Source organism: Eschrichtius robustus, chromosome 15 (assembly GCF_028021215.1).
Source record: "Eschrichtius robustus isolate mEscRob2 chromosome 15, mEscRob2.pri, whole genome shotgun sequence".
NCBI lineage: Eukaryota > Metazoa > Chordata > Mammalia > Artiodactyla > Eschrichtiidae > Eschrichtius > Eschrichtius robustus.
Genome location: NC_090838.1, coordinates 58,653,645 through 58,678,848, shown reverse-complemented (window position 1 = coordinate 58,678,848; position 25,204 = coordinate 58,653,645). Strand labels below are relative to the sequence as shown.

At 40.2% G+C, this 25,204-nt stretch overlaps 1 protein-coding gene across 1 annotated transcript in view; it reads left to right on the top strand.

The window, feature by feature from the left end:
* Positions 1 to 959: 959 nt before the first annotated feature.
* The window catches only part of PPP3R1 (protein phosphatase 3 regulatory subunit B, alpha), a 56,494-nt gene continuing 32,249 nt past the window's right edge, over positions 960 to 25,204 (top strand). Inside the window, exon 1 of the mRNA XM_068565108.1 lies at positions 960 to 1,399. Within this exon, the coding sequence (XP_068421209.1) occupies positions 1,397 to 1,399 (3 nt within the window). The 5' untranslated portion in view covers positions 960 to 1,396. The remainder of the gene's footprint in view (positions 1,400 to 25,204) is intronic.

Below are 25,204 nucleotides of genomic sequence, written 5' to 3'. Positions count from 1 at the left end.
TTCCGGGACTGGTAATTGCCACCAAAGTGGATACAGCCCGACTAAAGGGACAAGTGGTCAATCTGTTTTAAAACCTTTTTCCAAAACAAACACTGCCTCCCCGCGTCAAAAGGTAGCCTGGAGGGTTTAAGGAAAATCCAGAGCTGGGTGACAAGGGCTTTGCGGCAGTGGGAAGCAGCCCCTCTACTCGGTTGTCCTGTGACTCCCCGCGCCTCAAGCTGCGGCCAACTCTGGCTCTTCTCCTGTTTTTCCAACCCGGCTCCTGACTGCCAACCCATATTGGAGTGTGGGCCTGCGGGTGCTGCACCGGGGTGACAACTGTCCAGATGCGACATGCATTCTGTAGGGGGTCCAAGCCATCACATTGGTGCAAAGATACCTGTCTTCGAGTGCAAACTGATTCCCTCTAGCCCCAGAGCCGGGATTGTCCTTTTTTTTTTTTTTTTTTTTCCTTAGTGAGGAACCTGGGTGGTTCCGACCTTAAGGCCGCTCATCTGCTCCTCCTCCACGACGAGGCTCCCATTCCAGGGTCCAGGGCTCCCTACGCCCGGTGCTCGCGCACCCCTCGCATTTCCTCCCTCACGGGGCACCCTCGTATTTCCTCCTTCCCCTCCCGGCCCTGCCTCTCCCCTCTTCACCCTCCCACCCCGCCCGCCTGCAGCCACATGACAGGAAGGGCTCCGCCACACGACGTCACCAACGTCCGCGCCCCCGCCCCCGCGCTCCCCCCGCCCCGCACGCAGGGGGCGACCGGCGGAGGGGCGAACGTGGTCGGCGCGCTCCGAGCTCCCCAACCAGAGCTCGCCAGAGCGCCGCCACGGCGGCCGCCGCCGAGCCGGCGCCCGGGTTCCCGGATGTGCGGCGCTCGCAGAAGCCCCGCCCCCGCTGCCGGCTCCGCGCGCGCCCCCGCCCTCCGCCCAGCGCGCCGCTGCGCTCCGCTTTCCCCTCCCTGTCCCGCCCTCCCCCTTTTTCGTGCCTTGAGGTTGCGGGTCAGCGCGAGCCACTGCAGTGAGTCCGTTACGGCTCCTGCGCGGGCGCGAGCACGAGCGCGAGGCTGCAGCCCCCGAGCCTCCTGGCCCCCTTTGCCCCCCGTTTCTGTCTCTCCCCCTTCTCGCCGTCTCTCCTCCCGCGCTCTCCGTCTCTGAATCTCGACCTTAATTTCTCTTCTCCCTGCCCGATCCCGCGTGCCCAGTCACCCGGCCGGCGCGGTCCCCGCGGCGCCGCCTCCCCTCCCCCAGCCCGCACCCCCTCCCCCGCGGGCGTCCCGAGGGCCGCAGCCGCCCCAGCCGACCGTAGTTGGGCCGCCGCCGCCGCCGCCGCCGCCGCAGCTTCCTGCGGGAGCCAGTCTGAGCGCCGACACTCCTCCGCGCGAGCGAGCCGCCGACCGCCCAGCAAAATGGTGAGCCTTTGGCTTCCCCACGCACCATCGCTCCCCGCCCGCCGCTTCCAGGGGCGGGGGCGGGGGCGAGTCCGGACGCCCCGGGGCGGCTTCCCCCAGTGGAAAATTCGAGAGACCCGAAAGAGCCCCAGCGGCCCGGGGGCGGCAGGCGGCCTATTGACAGCACGGCGGAGCCCCCGCCGCCCGCCCCCGGGCCTCCGCGGGGCGCCCCTCCGCACCACCACCCCCCGCACGCCCCCGGGATTCCGCCCCAGCCTTGACCCCCCGCTGCCTGGGCCATCCGCTCCGGACAGTCCTCAGATCGGCCTGCCTTCCGTTTCTCCGGATCCTCTTCCACGTGGAGCCCCCCCTCACCCCCAGACTCACTCTCTCAAGTTCGGGGAGATTCCGGAATCGTATGGAAATCATGTGTGGCAAATGGCCCTTTATATAAGACCCACTTTCTCTCCAGGGCTGCTCTTTCTCCCACTCATACTCTGTTTTCAAGCAACGAGCCTTGGAAGGAATCCTGCCTTACTTCCCCCTCTCCAGGTCGTGTTTATTTCACTGCTGTTTGCAAACGTACGAGGTTTTTTGTTTTTTGGTTGTTTTTCGCTGCTGCTTTACTCTGCAGTGGCGAACCGGAGAGGTCTAAGGTGTAGATTCATGAAAACAAGTCTAAACTCGGTTTGTGATAAACGGAGATACTTGTTTTTTAGTGCTTACTTACTGCCAAGGGTTTTTCCTTTTCTTTGTTACCTTCGTAAGTCTCTCCTGTGCTGGTTGTTTTTGAATCATGGCGATTTAAATTTGTCTTTCCTTAGTCTCACATTAATCCCTAGGTAGAATTCACTGCTGTAGTGTTTCCGACCGACGCTAGGGGTGTGTCTCCCGCCTCTGTCACTGTAGCCAAGAAATCAACGACACTCTTTTAGCCTGTTACCCTACCGGTTTTCTCGCTCTGGCTAGCCGGTGCAGTTTCCTCTTTGTAATCAAGAATTGCATGCATAGTAGAAAAAGTTTGCAGTGCTTTTTCATCTATATCAGATATCCAAACAGGTGATTTGGTCGTTAGGCTTTTTCTATAAGTCTTTAAACAGTTGTCCGAAGATTTTTCGACGGATTGCTTGGCGTAGAGTAATGTCTTGCACCTTGTAATTGCATTTATTTCACCTTGTATGTAGAATTTAAGCATTTCAAAATAGAGCGGTGGGTGAGTGAAGAGAGAAATTCTGTGGACTTCAACTTGGACTTCAGTTTGTGTGATTGGGGGGGAAGAAAGTGACATTAGGCAAGTAAGTCAGCTTTTATTTTAAAACAGGACAAATGATTAAGTGCACCTATTAGTGTCCTTAAAATTCAGATTAGGAGCCGACTTGATTAGTGGTTTTGATATGTAGAGGAAGTTTTACCCTGCCAACTTTGGAGGCAGCTCAGAGACGATTTTGGCCTTCAGAGCCAAAACAGGCTTTTCGAGACTTACAGAAAACAAGTTAGAGCGGAGCCATTCATAGTGCAACCTTTTTTTTTTTTTTTTTTTTGCATAATCTTTTGGAGTTATGAATTGAACTTTAGTGCTTTAATGCAACTTCTTTATACACGTATTTTACCTGAAGGTCCAGATATTGAAGATCTTTGTCCAGTGTTTTTACCTTTATTTATAAATGATACATTTTGAGGAACAGTGACCTAGTCTTGTTGTTTATGCAGTGTATAGCAGAATGATCTGCTTTCCAAATAGTTTTTTTTTCTTGAACAACAGGCTGAATTTTGAAAATTCTCTTTTAGGTCTTAAATTTATCTTCCTGATACTCAGTGTTTCCTTATTTTTCAAAAATATTTTAAAATCACTGTATGAGATTTTTTTCTTCCAGGTCATTATTTCTCTCTTCTTTACAGTTTCCTTTTTAGTATTTATTTTCTGATTCACTCTTGGCTTTTTTTTCCTGCCGTCCTCTCAATAACATTTCAGGACATAATTTGTTGTGACAGTGGCCCCTCAACTTTCAGGATTATGTTGGTCTGCTGAATATAGCACTGGTTCGAAAGTGTCAGGACCGTAGCTCAACTCTGCCATATGGAATATTGATTAATTCAAATAAATTGGACTTTGGAGTGATCTGGTTCATTTATCTTGTTAATTGGGCATACAGTTCTGAAAACTTTCATTCCCTTTGGAAAATCTTTATAACTTTTACTGAGTATTATGGGCATACATTTTTGTCAACAGATTTTAATTTATGAATATCAGTGATTAATTCAAGTAAGGGGAAAGTAAAAAGGCTTAGAGATTGAATTGAGCCTATCAAGAATCTTTTTTGACAGGTATTAATTTTACTTGCTACCTTAAAAGTAGCCTACTTCTTTTTTTTCCTGTTATATCCCTTCATCTCTATTTGGGTCTTATTAAACTGTTGAGCAGGTGGGTTGAAAATTATGCATATGCATATAAAAATGTGAGTACTGAGCTCCAAAGAATTTTTCTTGAACCATTAATGGTCAGTTGTCTGTGATTAAATAAATAAATGGATGTTTATTTATTGAAATAAATATATCATCACAATATTTTCTCTAGGTAGGTATGTATAGTTTTAGATAGAGTACTTCAGTGTTACTGACACACAGAGGTAAAGTAAGAATAAAATAATCGAGTAGAATGTTTAGATCGGTGTGATTGAAAACAGTCTCTCAGTAATTTTTGAAGGAGTAAGTTTTGTAGGGGCATTTTTAGAAACAGTTAACTTTTTATGTATCAGATGTAGTTTTTACTATGTCATTAGTGTAACTCAGAAATATGACCAGGTTTTTTGGTATCTTTTTTTCGTTGGAATAGGTAATATAAATTTTGTTTTAGATGCATATATGAACATAGTGCATAAATAATTAGCTGTTCTTTTAAGTTTTGTTTCTTAGGCCAACCATACATTTCATAAGTGACCTTTTTTATGTTTTTGTGTTTTTAAACTTTGTATTACAATTATCTCCACCATCTGTAAATAGAACCTAAAACACATTTATTGCTGTCTACAATAACTGCACTTGGAGTTGTACACAGTATATTTTAGTTTGGATTCTCTGACCAAGAAAGGCTACTTGAGAAAAAAGCAAGCAACCTGTCTTATGGCCAGCAGAATTAAAATTCACGTCAGTCATAAAGAGAAAATTTCTCCATTTACTATGTCCCATAGTGGTTAAGAAAATAAAAGGGTTCAGAGTACAAGGTAAAGAAGCTGACTAAGGGTCAGTCAGCAGTGAGAGAGGGACAGACAAGTGTGGGAGGATCAGGCATCTGTCACAGGTTGTAAGGCAAGCAAAAGTACAAGGCAGTGTAAGAAGTCAGCTTGGGCCAGGAGGATTAAGTGAGTCAGACAGACCCTGGGCCCAGACTCGGGGCAGTCTGCAGGGATTCATTCAGATGAACAAATACTTGTAGATTTCGTTTGCATTTCACTGGTTACCCTGCCAGGTTGTGGAGGATATCAAAATGATTAAGGCAGGTTTCCTCCCTTCATTTAAGTAGAGAACATAAGACAACTGCCAATAGGTGTGAAAGAAAGTTAGCATGTTACCATATGAATAATATGTACAAAGCTGGACAGAAATTGAGGAAAGCGCAAAATCAGTTTCTTTTGGGATTAGGGGAAGTTTTATGAAGGAGGTGACAATTGAGCTGGGTCTAAAAAGATAAGCATTGCAGGAGGCAGAGTTGGAAGTAGCTAGGAAAAGACTCTAAATCCTGGAGCTAGGAAGAGACAACACAGATTTGGAGCACTGACACTCAAAATGGGATGCCTGGACAGCATCTGCATCATCTGGGAACCTGTTAGGTCCCACCCTGAACCAGCTGAATCTATAACTCCGGGGCTGGGGCCAAGCAGTCTAGATTTATATACCTCTGGGTAATTCTGATCTATGCTAAATTTTGAGAGCCACTGTTTAGAGAATAGCATGGAATGTATTTATTTAAATTTTAGTTGAGTGTCTGTTAATATACCTAGCATTGACTATACAAACAGAAGACATAATTATAGTTTCCAAGGAACTTAATCGACTAGGTGAGCAAGACAATTATTATGCAGTGTGATATGTGCTATTAACAAACTAAACATGGGGTGCTGTAAGAGCACATGGCAGGGGAGAGGTGTAATGCAAACTGAGGTGGGGATTGGATGGAGAGATGAATGAATGTCACTCGAAGAAAGCTTCATGGAAGAGATGGTGCCTGAGCTGAGGCTTAAAAGGATGAATATTTAGCCAGTGGGAAAGACACTCTAGGTAGAAAGCTTTATGTTTAAAGCCACTGAGGCATGAATATATAAGCCAGTTCAGCATGGCTGGAGGGTAGGGGGGTAGGGTGGAATGGAGAGAGAGGGTGGTCAGGTAGATTGATGCAGGATCCTAGAAGAGTTTGCGTATTACATGAAGGAATTAATTTTTTTTCCTTGAAGCCTGTGGGAAGTTATTGTTTTTAAGCAGAATGACATCATCTCATTTACTGTTTTAGAGAGATCAATCTTATGGTCATGTGGATAAAATAGGATAGCTGATTGTAGACATGGGGACCAATTAAAAAATTATTACCGTAAAGTGAGATATTAAGGACCTGAAAGAATGTAATAACAGTGCAGATGGAGAGGAGGGACCAGGTATGAGACACATTTAGGAGGTAGAAGATAGGACTTGGTGACTTGGATTATGGGGAAGGAAGGGGTGAATCTTGCTGTGGCTTCTGGCTTGGGTGACTGGATAGATAATACTGCCATCCACTCAGCAAATATTTATCAAGAGCCTATGTACTTGGGTAAGATTTGATTCGAGGGATACACTAGAATGCTATTCCGCCCTCAAGAAACACCCAGCTTTCCGGGATGACTGTTGTTTCATCTCTAGTCTTCTCTTATCATTTGGTAATTAATGCTTAGAATGCTATGTTGCAAGAGTCTCAGTTCAATAAGATAGAGTGTTGTGAAATATGAACAGTGCCTGCTGCATAGATATCACGGTCTAGGAGGTAGCAGAAGGAACCTGACAGCCTGGAGGTAGGAAGAGGCAGCATATGTCTGAGCAGTGATTCTCAGAATATGGGTCCTGAACTAGCAGCATCCGCATCACCTGGAGCCTTGTTGGAAATGCACATTCGCTGTCTAGGAGATACAGGAGAAGTAGATTTGGAGGAGTGGTGATGATTTCTACCTTGCACATGGTGAATTTAAAGTAGTCATGGGGGGGCTTCCCTGGTTGCGCAGTGATTGGGAGTCCGCCTGCCAATGCAGGGGACACGGGTTCGGGCCCTGGTCCGGGAGGGTCCCACGTGCGGTGGAGCGGCTAGGCCGGTGCGCCACGACTGCTGAGGCCCGCGCGCCTGGAGCCCGTGCTCCGCGGCAGGAGAGGCCGCCTCGGTGGGAGGCCCGCACACCGCGGCGAGGAGTGGCCCCCGCTCGCCGCAGCTGGAGAAAGCCCGCGTGCACCAACGGAGACCCGACGCAGCCAAAAATAAAAATAAATTTATTTAAAATAAATAAATAAAGTAGTCATGGGTCACCTAGGTGGATATGACCAACAGGTAATTGGCTATATCTGGATCTGGAAGAGAAATCTGGGCTTATATTAAAGATTTGAGTGTTGTGTGTATTTGTTCAAGGTAGTAGTTGAAGCCATGAAACTGAATGAAATCCCATAGAGAAAGAACATAAAACGATAAGAGAAGAGGACAAACCCTAAAGAACCCTGCATTTAAGAGGCAGGTAGAAGATGAGGAACCCGTCAGTGTTGTCTGAGAATAAATAGGTAGTTGGAAAATTAGCAGAGTGATGTCATATTTGAAGGAGTCAACAGTGTCTAGATTTTGCAGAGATCAGGAAAGAGAAGAACTTAAAAGTGTCTTTTGGGGACTTCCCTGGTGGCGCAGTGGTTAAGAATCCGCCTGCCAATGCAGGGGACACGGATTCGAGCCCTGGTCCAGGAAGATCCCACATGCCGCGGAGCAACTAAGCCCGTGCGCCACAACTACTGAAACCTGCGCTCTAGAGCCCGCGAGCCATAACTACTGAAGTCCGTGTGCCTAGAGCCCGTGCTCCACAACAAAAGAAGCCATCACAATGAAAAAGCCCGTGCACCGCAACGAAGAGTAGCCCCTGCTTGCCGCAGTTAGAGAAAGCCCACGCGCAGCAACAAAGACCCAACGCAGCCAAATAAATAAATAAATAAATAAATAAATAAATAAATAAATAAATAAATTCATAGTGACTGTACCAATTTACATTCCCACTAACAGTATACTAGGGTTCCCTTAAAAAAAAAAAGTGTCTTTTGGAGGGATCAGGAGAGTTCTGGTGACTTTGGCAATAGTACAGAAGAACACCATTTTGTACTGGTAGCAAGGAAAGCCAGGATGCTGTGAGTTGAGTAACAAATGGGTGGCCAGAGATTGAGTATAGACTGTTCTTTAATGCTTTGACTTAAGGAGAGATGATGAAAGTTAGAAAATTTAGGTTTGAGGAAGAATTTATTTTGGGGGTTAAGGGAACAAGCCAGGAAGGAGGGAGCAGTTGAAGACTCAAAGAGAAAAGATGAAATTCTTAATAGTTTGAGGGCCCCAGGGAGGTAGGAGGGTATATGAGTCTTCTTAGACAAGAAGAGAGATTTTTCTCATCCATTAACATGGGAGAGAAGGAGATAAAAATGAAAACTATTATAGAGGTCGTAATCTTTGAGACAGCAACTTCAATTAAGCCCTAGGTAATGAAAATAAAATTGCAAAGAAATGTAAACTGAGAATGCAGAGGCCTTGTCTTTGCCTTTTTATTGTTATATTCCAAATACTTGATATATGATAGATAATTAAGTAGCGTTTGAAGAAGGAATATGTGGACAAATAAGTAGAATAAAGGAGTAAGTGCTGATGAGACAGTGGAGGCAGTGAGCATCAGTTTTGAGACATTTATGGAAAAATGGACAAAGAAAAGTTAACTCTAGTGGTTTACAGTTGGGGTAATTCTTTGCAGGATAGGAGATGTCAGTATTTTTATTTTTATTTTTTGGCTGCGTTGGGTCTTCGTTGCTGCGCACGGGCTCTCCTCTAGTTGCGGCGAGCGGGGGGCTACTCTTCATTGCGGTGCACGGGCTCTAGGCACACAGGCTTCAGTAGCTGTGGCACGCAAGCTCAGTAGTTGTGGCTCGCGGGCTCTAGAGCGCAGGCTCAGTAGTTGTGGCCCATGGGCTTTGTTGCTCCGAGGCATGTGGGATCTTCCTGGACCAGGGCTCGAACCCGTGTCCCCTGCATTGGCAGGCGGATTCTTAACCATTGCGCCACCAGGGAAGTCCCAATGTCAGTATTCTTTAGAGTTAGAAGAGAAGCCGGGAGAGGGAGCTGCGAGGAAGAGGATGATTAGTGGAATGAACCCTAGAAGTGGTAGAAAGAAGATGGATGAAAGGAAAGGAGGGACATCAAAAAAGAGGGAAGAAAACAAGGTGAGGAGAGTAGGCCATGACGACAGGTATGTTTTAATAATGGAGTTCAAACTAGGTGACCTAAAATCACCTCAGCAACTGGGGATAGTTTGAGGCAAGATCATCTGCTGAAGTTGAGACTGAGGCTGAGGTGAATGAGGTGAGGTTGAGGGTGAGGAGTATGGGAAACGATTATAAATATAGATATTGAAAGACTTGATAGGCAGTTAACAGGGTATTAAGTAAACCTTATTAAATAGTAGGTGGACCCAGGACCTAGGAAATTAATCTAGGAAACAGGAGTTTTAACAAGAAAAGAGGTTAATACTTTGTCAGTCTTTGCGTTAGTAATTTCTGATCAAATTACATAGTTCTAAAAGGAACTGTTTTCTGAGTTCAGGTTTTATGGTAAGGGGAACATCTAGTTGAAGATTAATACTCTTAAAACTTTTTAAAAGTTCTAAACACACAGAACTTCTAAACACACAATACATTTGCTTAAAAAATAATACCACGCTGAAAGGTATACAATGGAAAGTCTTTCCTGGCCATCCATTCTCCTTGTGTTGATCATTGTTAAGTTTCTTGTATATTCTTCCAAGTTTTTTTTAGTGGGTTCCCCCCATCCTTTTTTTTTAAGCTATGCCAGTGTGTGGATTTATTAATTTTTTATAATTTTGCTTTTGTTAAGTAAGATTACAAAGGTCAGACTTAAAGAGATTTTTAATGATGTCATGCTCTAGTTTACAAATTACAGTCAGTTTTATTCCAAAGTTTTGAACCATCTTTGAAATGTAAGCATTGAGTCAAAAACAATTCAGCATAATTTTTAAAATTAGTTAGCAATTTCATAATGGTTGAGGTTGGTACTTCAGCTAGGGTCTGAACTATGTCAGTATTCTTATGAAATTACTCTAGGGAAAATACTATTTTACTAGAACATTTTTTGTACTTATTTTCCCACTTAGCACCTTATTAACAACATGGGTAATGATTTTTTAAATTAAAAAGAGAAAATGATCTCTGAAGTGTAGTGGAGAAAGCATCTATTTTATTTCAAGCTTGCCAGATTAAAATTTCTTCCTCACTTTTGCCCTTCCAACTAAACTTTTTATTCAACAGTCCATATTCACTTTCTCCCTTTGCTGATTTTTCCTTGGACTCCCATGTCGACTTTGTGGTCACGGGTTGACAGTACTTGTAGCTAATGTATAGATCTGGTGCAGGAATGAAATTTTGAAATGAAATGTGACTAATTAATGTTTCTGGGTTTGTCTTTGGTTTTTATAGTCTTGTACTGTAAAAATATTTAAAACATTTGAAGATTTCTATAGGAAATCCTTTAAAGTTTAGCACAGGTAATTCAGCAAGTCATAGGTTCTTATAGGTTACTTTCTCAGAGTATTGTTTTGTTAGTTAAAGCCCTTTCTTATCAGTATCATCAGGAGGGCCACGTGGCAGCCCCATTGCTATCCCAGAAAACATTTCTGTAAATGAGATAGCACTTTGACTTGTGTTCTGGGAGCATTATTAAATTCATCTGTGCTCTAGCCAGGTCTCTCTTGACTTTTGTGAACAATACAGAGAATTCATTTTTACTTGTATGTTAGAATTAGGTATGCAGGACTTCCCTGGTGACGCAGTGGTTAAGAATCTGCCTGCCAATGCAGGGGACACAGGTTCAAGCCCTGGTCCGGGAAGATCCCACATGCCACGAAGCATCTAAGCCCGTGCGCCACAACTACGGAGCCTGTGCTCTAGAGCCCGCAAGCCGCAACTACTGAGCCTGCATGCCACAACTACTGAAGCCCGTGCGCCTAGAGCCCGCGCACCTAGAGCCTGTGCTCCTCAACAAGAGAAGCCACCGCGATGAGAAGCCCACGCACCACAACGAAGAGTAGCCCCCGCTCGCCGTAGCTCGAGAAAGCCCAGGTGCAGCAGCGAAGGCCCAATGCAGCCAAACATATATACATACATACATACATACATACATAAATTTATTAATTAAAAAAAAAAGAAGTATGCAGTTTAAAACCTAGGGATGAGAGTGTGAAGCACAGGCACCTACAAAAAGAGTCAAGCCTTTACCATTGGCATTGTTAGAGCTGTCTGTTAGCACTTTTATTTATTTATACTTTATCTAGTTTCAGGGATGGTTTTCTTTCATATGCTCCTGAGTGCAGTGCCACAAGCAACCTCCTATTATAGGCATGCAGTAAGCTGGCATCCAGCTTATTGCATGCCAGCTTGTAAGGCAATCTTTAATTATTTGCTTATAAGGTAATCTTTAATAAAAATTAGAATGTCAGGAAAAACAAGGGCTAATAGGTAAATAAGGGAAAGCTGTGATTTTATGTGTGCTCACGTTGCAACTGTTTTCCTAATAAATAGAATTTCATGAATTATAAACTAGCTCATAGTAATCTTTCTCAAACAGTGAATTTATGAATGACCAGGTATACTTCAGCTCTGCCTTCCTGTCTAGCTGTCATTCTTTCTTTACCATCATACTTTTGACTCATCTGTATTTGCTTATTTTCTTGTTTTTCAGTCTGCTACAGTCTAGATCTGTGATGTCCAGTTCAGTAGCTGCTAGCTACGTGTGGCTATTTAAACTTTAATTAAAATGAATTACAATGAAATAAAATTGTGAATTCAGTTCTTCACAATATCTGCGTTTCAGGTGCTCAGTAGCTGCTTGTGGCTAGTAGTTACTGCATTAGTGCAGATATAGAAGATTTCCAGCATTGCATGAATGTCTGTTAGATAGCGCTGGTCCAGAATGATTACGCACCTGCATTTCACTGAAACTTTCAGTGTTGGCAGTACTCTTCTAATTATCAGCATGAGGTTGGGAGTTGGGAAGATTTGACTTTAGATTCTGGTTCTGCCATTTTCTAGCTAAGTGACCTTGAACAAATGCTATAAACTCTCTAGACCTTGTTTAGTACATGTGTAAAATGGGAATCACAGCACCTGAGATAATGGTGACAATAGAGAGTGTCTGGAAATCACTCGTTAAATGTATTTGGTTCTTCATTCTTCTTACTTGACTTCTTTGTTATGTTGGGCCTTGTAGGGAACTCTTCAAATTCTCTCCTCTTTTGGCTTTTGTAACGTTTTCTGCTAGTGGCTCCTCTACCTCTCTGACCATTTTTGATCTTTGTTGCTTGCCTCTCATCTGGCTTTGGTCCAGGGCCCTCTTAAATATGATTGTATCACTTTTCCATTTAAAATCTCATACATTGTAGAGACTAAATCCTTAATATGATTGTATCACTTTCCCATTTAAAATCTCATACATTGTAGAGACTAAATCCTTAGCATAGCCTGTAGACTTCATTCGTTCTACTTGCTGTTTACTTCAGCATCTTTCACCATGTTCTGCTTTCTCTCTATACTATAGCCACTTAAACCTTACATTTATGCAGTATTTTATGCTATGTTTGTTCTTCCATCTGTTTATTCTACTCTGAGAGCCTTTTGCGTGGACTATGTTTGGAATGCCTCAAAAGTCCCTCAGGTAAGTGGCTGAGCCTCCCGCCCCCGTGCCAGGTCAGGCCGTGTTCCTGTGTTATACTCTTTTAGTACCTTTTATGTCTTTGTAGCACATGATTGATTAGGTGTTTGGCTGTTTTCTGTCTCCCCATGATATAATGTGAGTTCTGTGGGAGTGGGCATCATGGCGGGCTTGTTCTTCCCTCTTATGCACCCCTAACTGCCAGTGTAGGCGCGTATATATGATATAAATAGTTACTGAATGAGTGAATTGAGTAAATGCATGAATTCTTTGTTTATTCTCAAAGTTTCATCATCTCCTGTGTACTGATGATTCATATTTTCAGCCCACATCATCCTCTTCTTCTCTAGTCCAGAGTTCTGACTGCTTACTTGATATTTATCTAAATAAGGATGTCTGTAAGACGCCTCAGACTCAGTGTAACGAAAACCACATGCATTATATTATCTTCATATTCATGCTTCATTATTCCCTAATTTTCCTTAACGGAAACAGTATCTGTCCATTCACCCCTATCTGGAAACCTGGTATCGTACGTTTTACTCCCCTTCACTACTACCTAAAGCAATCATCAGTTACAGTCTGTACTAAAATTATGGCACAGAACACCTCCTGACCTGGTTTGGAGGTGGGAGGCGTAGTCACTCACTCGAGGGACTTTTGAGGCATTCCAGTCTGGCTCACATACTGTCCATGAAGAAGAAAATGTACTTAACAACGTTCCCAGCATATTAATGCTTCCTGCCGTAAGCAGTGGCCGCTGAATCTAAAATAGACTAACACAGCTGAAAGCAGCAAGCTACTGAAGAACAGAGTTCTGTATACTCTATCCATATACCATATTCTTCCTCTTGACTGATTTTGGCCATTTATCTGCGTTGAAAGAATTTATTGCGCATTTCCCCCGGATGTTTGTGCATTGTTTCTTTGTTTCTGTAACTTAGCTTCAAATACCCTTTACACTTTTTTCTATTACATTTGATCCTCGAACAACGTGGGCTTGAACTACGTGTGTCTACTTACTTAACACGCGAATTGTTTTCAATAACTACACTACTGCGAACGTGGGGGTTGGTTGTGAACCTGCTGATGCGAACCGCGGATACCGAGGGCCGACTATGGGGCTGGAGCATCTGGACTTTGGTGTCTGTGGCAGGTCCTGGAAGCAATCCCTGTGAATACTGAGGGACAGCTGTACTTTGTTTGAGCTGTGCCTTTAGAAAGTGCCAGGCTTATTAGTTACTTAGCACATCTTTAACTATGTTAATATGCTCATTAGGATTCTTGTTGGTTTTGTTAATACTCTGGTTACAGAGTTGCACAGGTTTCGAGTGTCTTGCTTCCAACTCTTTTCCTTAAGCCATGTTATTTTTAATGTGCGGTTGTTTGTTTTAATGTGTAGTTTTAAGAAGATGGAGATTTTTCAGGAACATAAGTATCATGTTATGGTAAGTGTGTCCTGTCATTTAGATCCCCAAATATCTCTTGAATCAAACTCTTCTTTATCCCCGCTGCCACTGGCATCACTGCAGTTTCATTTATTTTTCACCTGGACTATTTCTATAGCCTACTTGAGGCTTTGCTCTTTTTACCTCCAAGTTCTTCTTCATTCTGTCTTCCATACTGCCGCTAGTTTTTCTTCTGAAAAGGAAATCTAGTGTCACTACCTTATTTAAAAGTCAGTGACACATCTTCAGAATTAAACATTTAAACTCCTTTTCATGGCACTCATGTTCTGATCCTTATTTCTAGCCAGGCTTACGCTATAACCAAGTCAAACTACTTGGTTCTCAAATGCCTCATCATTTTTCACTTATCGGTGCCTTTGTATGTACTTTTTTTTCCATCTGCAATGTCCTTCCGCTTGCTTTCTCTGTCTGGCAAACATCAAGATCCTGTCCCAGTTGCATTTCCCAGCTCCTCCAGGCAATCAGTGGCCGTTTGTAAGTAACTGTCGTTATAGTACACCCCATATTTCATTGTGTTTCATTGCCTCCTCTCCCAAGCCATGGGCAGAGCATGCATTTTTCTTCATCTTGGTAAAGCCAGTTCCCTGTGTAGTATCTCTCATGGAATGTAAATGCTAATGCAGGATGGGTAGGTAGGCACTTGTCCTGGTGGCTTGGGAAGCTAACTGAGGTGCAACTGAATTAGTTATATCTGTCGTCTAGGGATAGGGAGGTCTTTGAAACTCCTGTGAATAAACAGAAAGCACAAGTGTGTTAGGCACAACGGGAAAGCTACCAAAAAGGAAACTGCTGTTGATTCTAAAAGTTATAGGACTCTTTTATGCTTTAAGATTCTTTTTACATATCTGAGTAAAGTGTCAGCTATATGTGTGAGAGTGTTACTTTCATTTGTTAAATGGTAAGCAAACTTTTTCATAAATAACACTCAAAATTTATAAAGAACGTTTAATTTCGTTTACTTAAACTGATTTATCTTAACATTTTCTAGATGTATTCTAGAACAGCTGGTAAAGGGGGACTGAGACTCTAAATCTTTGATTTCTTAATTTAGCAAACATACTACACATATCAAACATAGTGTTAGGTGCAGAGATGTCAGGAAAAAATAAATAGCCCCAAAGACTTCACAGCATAGATTGAGTCAGGCATGTAGAGGGAAAATTTTTAATACGATGTAAGTGCTTCAGTAGAGCTATTAGAAGGTGCTAGATTTCTTCTGGTCACTCTGCTTGCCCAATTTAAACTTAACATATAGCAGCTCTTTGGACATTTTATTATTCATTTTTGTCACATTACTCATCTCATAGAGTTGTATAATGTCAAGCAGTTATTTAAGTGCTGAAAGAATACTGTAATCATTTTGTTGTTGATTATGTTGCTTTTTTTTGGAGTGTAGTTGATTTACAGTGTTGTGCCACTCTGCTGCACAACAAAGTGACTCAGTTATACTACTCATACAGACATTCTTTTTTAATATTCTTTTCCATTATGGTTTATCGATTATATTGCTTTTAATGCATTCTATTTGATACTATGAGACATACTATGATGTGGTGGAACACACATGGGATCTAGAATTGGAAGACCTATACTGGAGGATTATATATATATATCTGTAAAATAGCCACAAGACTGCCTGATTTAGAGTTCTGGTGGGTATTGGGTAAGTTAGTACCTAAGATGCTTGATAAAGTGCAAAATACTGTTTCCATTTTTAAAAATCAAACTACTGAAAACTAGTATGTAGTGTTCTAGGCAGATCTAGCTTTCATAATCACTTCATTCTAATTTCTGCATAGCTCTGTCCAGTAGTGTGCTTACTGACAAAGTAGAAAATGTATCAGAATGTTTTGGATTACAAGTAACAGTATCCTCCCATCTAAAAGTGGCCGAAATAATGAGGAATGTATTATTTCACAGAATAAGAAGCCCAGGGCCAGACAGTTACAGGGTGGTTTAGCAGTTCATCGGTTTCATCAGAGACGTAGGCCCAGTGTACTTTAAAGCTCTGCATGTCAGGAGAGGGCTGTCATGATTTGACACTACCATCTGGCTGAAGAAGAGCAGGGAGCACTTCCTCAAGTTCTCTTTATCAGAGAGGAAAAACTTTCTTGCAAGTCTCATAGCAAGTTCTTTCTTAGGTCTCGTTGTGTTTTTCATGTTTCTTGCATACCACAAAAAAGACCGAATTCCTTATTCAGGCAACTGAGCTTTTATTAGCTGGCTAGCTTACTTTATTACATCACCAGAGGACAGGCCTTATAGTACTGAAAACAGCCTCGTCAATATTTTATTTGGTACTCTGAACAAAAGTCGCAGATTTTTGATGGGAACATTGGCAGTGAGAATTATATCTGGCTTCTGATGTTATACTGTACCTCTTCCCTCACCAATACCTAGCTGTCACCCCGTGTTGTCAGCCTCGTTAACACAGATATTTTCTGTACCAAGTTTACCATAACCAAAATCGTAGATCTGATAAGATACTTCTACCCAGACTATATAACAAATTCTTAAAACTAAACAATAAAAAGACAGCCCAACTAAAAAATGGGTAAAGGCTCTGAATAGATATTTCTCCAGAGAAGACAAACAAAGGTCCAGTAAACACATGAAAAGATGCGCAACATCATTAGTCATTAGGGAAATACAAATCAAAACCACGGTGAGATACCACTTAACACCCCACTAGAACGGCTGTAATCAAAAAGACCAGGTAAGTGTTGAAGATGTGGAGAAATTGGAACGCTCATAACATTGCTGGTGGGAATGTAAATGGTTGTAGCTGCTTTAGAAAACAGTTCCTCAAAATGTTAAACACGGAGTTGCCGTAAGACCTGGTAATTCCATTCCTAAGTATATACTCATAAGACATAAAATGAAAAACACGTACACAAATGTTCCAGAATAGCCCCCAAAATGGGAACAGTTCAAATGTCCATTAACTGATGAATGGATAAATAAAATGTGGTATATCCATACAACAAAGCATTATTTGGCTGTAAAAAGAAATGTATTGATTTTTGCTTCAACATGGATGAATCTTGAAAATATTCTGCTGAGTAAAAGAAACCAGTTACAAAAGAACACATATTGTATGACTCCATTAATATGTGATATCCATAATAGGCAAATATGTAGAAGAGACAGAAAGTTAGATTAGTGGTTGTCTATGGCTGGGGTGAAGCTGGGAAATGGGAGTGACTGCCAGTGGATATGGACTTTCTTTTTGGGGTGATGAAAATGCTTTAAATTTAATTGTGGTAATGGCTGCAGAGCTCTGTCAATGTACTAAAAACCACTGAATTGTACACTTTAGATGGTTGAATTGTATGGTATATGAATTATATCTCAATAAAGCTGTTATTTAAAAAAAATCCTTACAAAGCTACAGTAATCAAAACAGTATGGTGTTGACATAAAAACAGACACATAGATCAATGGAACAGAATAGAGAGCCCAGAAATAAACCTATGCATCCATGGTCAATAAATTAATGGCAGAGGAACCAAGAATATAAAATGGAGGAAAGGACCGTCTCTTCTATAAATGGTGTTGGGAAAACTGGACCACTATCTTACACCATACACAAAAATCAACTCAAAATTGTTTAAAGACTTGAACATAAAGCCTGAAACCGTAAAATTCCTAGAAGAAAACATAGGCAATAAGCTCCTTGACATCAGTCTTGGCCATGATTTTTTTGGATATGACACCAAAAGCAAAGGCAACAAAAACAAAAATAAACAAGTGGGACTACTAAAACGCTTCTGCACAGCAAAGGAAACCATCAGCAAAATGAAAGAGACCTACCAAACGGGAGAAAGTATTTGCAAATTATGTATCCAATAAGGAGTTAATATCCAAAATATATAAAGAACTCATACAACTCAATAGCATAAAAACAGTCTGATTGAAAAATGGGCAGAGAATCTAAATAGACATTTTCCCAAAGAAGACGTACAGATGGCCAACAGGTACATGAAAATATGCTCAATATCACTAATCATCAGGGAGGTGCAAATCAAAACCATAACGAGATGTCACCTTACACCTGTTAGAATGACTATTAGCAAAAAGACAAGAGATACCAAGTGTTGACAAGGATATGGAGAAAAACGGACCCTTGTGCACTGTTGGTAGGAATGTAAATTGTTACAGCCACTATGGAAAACAGTATGGAGTTTCCTTAGTAAATTAAAAATAGAACTACTGTATGATCCAGCATTCCCACTTCTGGGTATTTACTCAAAAGAAATGAAAAAACTAACTCAAAAAGATATATGCATCCCCATCCATTGTAGCATTTACAGTAGTCAAGACATGGAAGCAATCTAAGTATCCATGGATGGATGGATGAAGAAATTGTGGTATATATATTCGTATATGCAATGGAATATTAGCCATAAAAAAGAAGGAAGTCTTGCCATTTGCAACATTATGGACAGACCCTGAGGGCATTTTGCTAAATGAAATAAGTCAGAGAAAAACAAATACCGTATCTCACTTATATGTGGAATCTTAGAAGCAGAAACAAAACCCCAAAACCAAACTTACCCATAACAGGTAACATTTGGTGTTTGCCCGAGGCAAGGGGTGGTGGGTGGGGGAAATGGGTAAAGGTGTCAAAAGGTACAAACTTCCAGGTATAAAATAACTCATGGGGATGTAATGTACAGCATGGCAACTATAGTTAATACTGTGTTGCATATTTAAAAGTTGCTGGGAGAGGAGATCTTAAAAGTTCCCATTATAAGAAAAAAAAATTATTAACTATGTATGGTGTTGGGTGTTAACTAGACTTATTGTGGTGATCATTTTGCAACGTATACAAATATCGAATCATTGTGTTATACGCCTGAAACTAATATAATGTTATATGTCAATTATATCTCAATTAAAAAAAATACTTGAGATGGTAGGCCTGATTTGGCTACCTAACAGATTATTACTTCTGATTTCTCCTGCAAAGTCATTTCTTCTATCTGAACCTTCCTTATTTCTTCTCATTTTTATCATCTAACATCTTTCTGGATACTACAGTTTTTCATTCAGAATTTAAGTACCTGTGTCATATTGTCCCTTTAGTTTCCACTATCACTTTGTCTTCATGTACACCCTTGCTTTAGCAACATTAACCTTCTCCATAACCCCATATACTTTCTCTCTACTAAAACTGTATCCTATGGCCATAGGCAGGGTGGTCTCTTACCATAATCCAGAACTCTTCCACAGCTAGGACTTTATTTCCTCTGTTTTGAGATTATTTTTTCAATTATAATTATTGAGAATGCTATGGCTTCAGAGTTTCCTGTTTTGGGATTGTGTGTGTTTTTAAATTAAAATATAGTACCAAATTAGTATTGTTCTCTACGAGAAGTTGTTGGACAGTTTGTTTCCATGTCAAGTATTCCATCCCTTTACTCCTCCTCTTCTCAGCTGTCTCCACCTATCTCACACCCTCTCATTGTCATGTTTCTGTGATTGTTACTACTGTGTTAGATATATGAACAACACATTTTTAAATGGCTATGTGTGAATTGTCAGCAGCAAGCCACTTGAATTTAAGTGTTCTAAGTAGCGATGAAAACAGTTTCACTAACTTACTTCTTCTCTTGTATAATACAGAAAGGGTGTGGCTTTATGATATATTGGTAAGAATACTATGGGAATTATATTAGCTTGAGTTCAAATTTGATCTCTACTACTACCAAACCATGTGACCTTGTGCAAACTGTTTAACCTTGACATCCCATTTACCCAGAAGATTGTTCGGAGGATAAATGAGAAGGTATATAAAGTCTCTAACAGAGTACCCAGCACATAATACTTCTTTTTTTTTTTTTGTATTCTGTAATGTTAACTTTCCTTTTTCCATCCATGTTTATGTTCACAAAGCTAACTTTTAAAGATTGTTTTCTAGATCCATCAGTTTTTACCTTTAAAAAAATCCATTAGAACTCGACAGTAACAACATTTATTGTATTGCATGTTTAGTTAGTTTGTTTGTTTGTTTTCATGGAAAGGCATTTTATTAGCAGTGTGTGCATGTCAATCCCAATTGCAGGGACCTCCCTGGTGGTGCAGTGGTTAAGAATCCGCCTGCAGTTAGGTGCAGGATGTAATTCACACAGAGTCAGAGTGTTAGAGGTTAGTTTTGTGAAGGACAAATCTAGTTACAGATAATACAGATTAGTAACAGTTACAAGATAACTAGGATTGATTAACTCTTGCAGGCCAGTTTATGCTGCTTCCCTAGCCTGTTCACTACCCCCTTTATTTTCCTTGTTACCAGGAGAGGAGAAACCTCATTTCTATTTTTTGTTGCAACAGGAGCATTCCTTCTTCGATAATGTTAAATGTGTAACTTGTAACATGTGAAACATTTTTAACAGTTTTTCTCAAAGTTTTGAAACACTATTAGCCAGGATCATAGTGCAATAAGATAGAATGTTATTCCTTGAAAAACTTTGTGTGTGTGTGTAGAGTTAAGAAGCAGTTGTACGTTTATGATTTAATAAAATAATTCTAAAGGGAAAAAAAAAAAAAAGAATCTGCCTGCCTGCCAATGCAGGGGACATGGGTTTGAGCCCTGGTCCAGGAAGATCCCACATGCTGTGGAGCAGCTAAGCCTGTGCGCCCCAACTACTGAGCCTGCGTTCTAGAGCCCGTGAGCCACAATTACTGAAGCCTGCGTGCCTAGACCCTGAGCTCCGCAACTAGAGAAGCCACCACCATGAGAAGCCTGTGCACCGCAATGAAGAGTAGCCCCCGCTCGACACAGCTAGGGAAAGCCTGCGCGCAGCAACGAAGACCCAATGCAGCCAAAAAGTAATAATAATAAATAAATTAAAATAAAAAGAAAGGTATCACCATAGACCCTGCAGATATGAAAAAGATAATAAAGGGAATACTATGAACAACTCTACAAACATAAATTTGACAACTTTGATGTATGGACCAGTTTCTTGAAAAATACAGACCACCGCATCTCACCCAATATGAATTAGGTAGTTTAACTAGCCCTATTGCCTTGATACAAAAAAAAAAAAAAAAAAAAATCCCAAGAAGAAAATTGTAGGTCAGTATTACTATATCAATGTAGATGCAAAAGTCCTTAACAAAATATAAGCAAATAGAATTTATGGCTCATTGCAGGGATGGAGCAGGGCTGCTTCACTATTTGAAAATCAACTAATACACCGTATTAACATGCTAAAGAAGAAAAATTACATGATCATATCAGTTGATGAAGAAAAAGCATTTGATAAAATTCAGGACCCATTCATAATTTGAAAAAAAAAAAAACATTTAGGAAAAAGATACTTAGGGGGAACTAACTCAGTTGGGTAAGGAACATTTATAAAAACCTACCTTATCCTTAATGGTATATTGGGAGAATCAAATTCTTAAAATTTCAGTTACTAAAAAACTTTAGATTTTTACTTTCCTTGATGCCCACTTTTATCTTTTAAGCATTTACATGCACTTCAGATAAGCAAGCAGTTACTCTTGTTACTGAAATAATATTTATAGTTCGCAAGGAGAGTCTCTAACCAAATAAGACAATGCTGTCACTTCTTAAAGTCTGCTAGATAAAGATGAATGTCTAAATATTCTGACAGCATGCCCTTTGAAAATATTCTAAACTTTACAGTATGCATCTATAAAATTTATTTTTGTTTTCTCACATCTTGACACTTTAAGAGCAAAGAAACTCTAAACAAAATGAGATAAAAGAGATCCAAAAATATTTTCTTCATTTCTTTGCCAGAAAATTTCTTTAGAACATGATTTTCATATTCTTACTGATTTTTATGTATACCAAAATTGATAAGCATAATAAATTTATTTTTAAAATGCTGAATAATATGGACTTTAGGAAAAAGTTAGAATCAGTCCAAATGTCTTTATTTGCTGAAAGACAAAGCTTGCCAATTTACCACAAATCAGTTTTTTTCTAGGATAAAATCAGACCATCTTAGTAACTTCTAAAACAGATATTCTTTATTCTCAGAAGTATAAGACAAGCGTTAAATCTTTTTTATAGTCCCACAGTTCCCTGAGGCTCTGTAGGTTATTTTTTTCAGTCTTTTTTCTTTCTGTTGTTCAGACTGGGTAATTTGTTTCCCTCCATCTGCCAGCTTACTGACTCTTTCCTCTGTCAGCTCTATTCTGTTGAGTTTACTCACTGTGTTACTGTATCAATTATTGTTTTTCAGTTCTGAAATTGCTGTTTGGTTCTTTTTTATATCTTTTATTTCTTTGCTGAGGTTTTCTATATTTCATGTTTCATGTGTCAGTTATTTTCCTCAAAGTGACAGGCTCACTGTTCAACACATTGATGCTTAAAATTCCACTTAAAACAAGTTCCTTAAGGCTGTATAGATTTTTACATGCACCTGTAAAACTCTTCCTTCAGTAAATTTAGGATAATGTTAAATCTGGCTAGGGATATAAAAAGATAATAAGAGATTGTTGCCATCCTGGACTTTATAATCTGAGAAAGGGACTAAATAAAGGATGAAAAAAATTATAAGGGTCAAGATTACTAATAAATAGTTTCTGGTTCCTCATGATACTATAAGATAATCTGAAAAATATATAATTTGCTATCTTGAAATGCATATGTGTCTTATAAAGATCCCATATGGTTTTAGAATAATAGCATGACAGGAAACTATATTATTATTTTTTAAGAAGTGATAAGATTTTTATCTTAACTAGAGACTTAAATTTATGTGTTATGAAGCAATTCCATTATACCTGGGACTCCTTATTAAGTTTTAAAAATCAGCTTTATTGAGGTATAACTTGCCATATAATAAAGTTAACCAATTTCATGTGTACAATTAATGTGTCCTGATAAATGTATATAGTTTTTTAAGCATCACCACAATCAAGATGTAGAACATTTCTGTTACCCTCAAATGTTACTTGGTACCCCATTGCATTCACCCTCCGATCCGTGGCAACCCCTGATCTTTCAGTAACTATAGTTTGCCTTTTCTAGGATTTATAAATGGAATCATGCTGCATGTAACCTTTTGTATCTGTGCTCTTTTAACATAACTTTTGAGAATTATCTATGTTATGTGTATCAGTAGTCTTTGCCTATTCATTAGTGAGTAGCACTCCATTGTTTGGATACACCGCAGTATTATCTGTTTGACAGCTGATGGACATTTAGGTTGTGTCTTGTTTAGGCTATTAACAATAAAGCTTCTATGGACATATGAGTACAAGTCTTTGTGTGGCCATGTTTTCATTTTAGTTCCCACCAGCAATGTATAAGAGTTTCATTTTTAGTTGAGACTTGATATGTCAACATTTTTCTTTTAGCTACATGTACTGTATGTCTGGGTGTTAGTTTTCTATTGCTGAGTAACAAATTACAAAAAACCTAGTAGCTTAAAACAGCACCTATTTATTGTTTCATAGTTCTGTAGGTCAGAAATTTAGCATGGGGTCTTCAGGGATCACAGGGCTGAAATCCAGGTATCCACCAGACTGAATTCTCATCTGGGGGTTTTCAGGAAGATTCTGTTTCCAAGCTTATTTACGTTATTGGCAGAATTCAGTTCTTTGCCGCTGTAGGATTGAGATCTTTGTTTCCTTGCTCACTGTCAGCTGGAGGCCACTCTCAGCTCTTAGTGGCTCACTCCATCTCCCTGGTGTTGAATTCTTAGGCTTTGAATCTCTGACTTCCCCTTTCTCTTTTTTTTAATAGCTACTCTATTTATTTATTTATTTATTTTTAGCTGTGTTGGGTCTTCGTTTCGTGCGAGGGCTTTCTCTAGTTGTGGCAAACGGGGGCCACTCTTCATCGCGGTGCGCGGGCCTCTCACTGTCACGGCCTCTCTCGTTGCGGAGCACAGGCTCCAGACGCGCAGGCTCAGCAGTTGTGGCTCACGGGTCTAGTTGCTCCGCGGCATGTGGGATCTTCCCAGGCCAGGGCTCGAACCCGTGTCCCCTGCATTGGCAGGCAGATTCTCAACCACTGCGCCACCCGGGAAGCCCCCCCCCTTTCTCTTTTTAAAAGACTCTTATGACTAGAACAGATCCACCTGAATAATCTTATCCTAAGGTCAGTTGTTTTGGAACCTTAATTACATATACAAAATCACTTTGCAGCGGTACCTAGATTAGTGTTTGAATAACTGGGAGATGTTTATATACCAGAGGCGGGAAATTTCAGGACATCCTGGGATTCTGCACAGCACACAACCATTTGTTCTACATTTTCAGTAACACTTGGTATCTCTGTTTTTAAATTTTAGCCACACACACACACACCACACACACACACACACACACACTAGTTGCACATATAGTGGTATCGCATTGTAGTTTAAATTTGCATTTCTCTAACATCTAGTGGTGTGAAATATCTTTTCATGTGCTTATTTGTTATGTATATATCTTTTGTTGTAAAATATCTATTCAGATCTTTGGGGTTTTTTTTCTTTTTTTTTTCTTTTGTATGCTGCTGTCCATTTGTTTTAGCATCACTTGTGCAGAGGTTTTCCCCCATTGAATTACCTGGACATCTTTGTCAGATATCACTTGACTCTGTGTGTTTATGTATTTTTTTTTTCATTTTATTCTGCTCCATTGAACTTTATATCTACTCTTATACCACTGTCACTCTGTTGATGACTTTAGATTTATAATAATTCTAAAAGTCAGAAAGTTTTAAGTCCTTCAACATTGTTCTTTTTCAAATTATTTGCTGTTTATATCCTTTGCATTTCCATATACATTTTAGAATCAGCGTATTGACTTCTATAAAATATTTTACTGAGATTTTAATTGGGATTGTTTTTTATCTGTTAATCAGTATGGGAAGAATTGCCATCTTAATGAGTCTTCTGATCTATGCACATGATATAGCTTTCTGCTTTTTTAGATCATCTTGAATTTCTCTCAGTTATGTTTCATGGTCTTCATTGTACAATCTTTGCACATATTTTACTAAATATTTTGTATTTTTGATGATTTTCTAAGTGAACATGATCCTAATTTCATTTTTCATTGCTTGCAGAATGTAGAAATACGTTGGATTTTATATATTGACCTTGTATCCTGTGACCTTGTTTCATTCATTTATTAGTTCGGATAGCTTTTTTGTAGTTTGTCTAGGATTTGTCTACATGTACAATGATGTCATTTGCAAGTAAAGGCAGTTTAACTCCCTCTTTCCAATCTGTATGTCTTTTATTTCTTTTGTCTTGCCTTATTGCACTGGTGCAGATAACTTTATGTTGTTCCTGATCTTGGGGAGAAGGCATTCCTTCACGATATTAAGTATGATGTTAGCTGTAGGCTTTTTGTAGATAGCCTTTATAGACTGAGGAAGATTCTTAGTTTACTGAGTTGTTCTTGTTT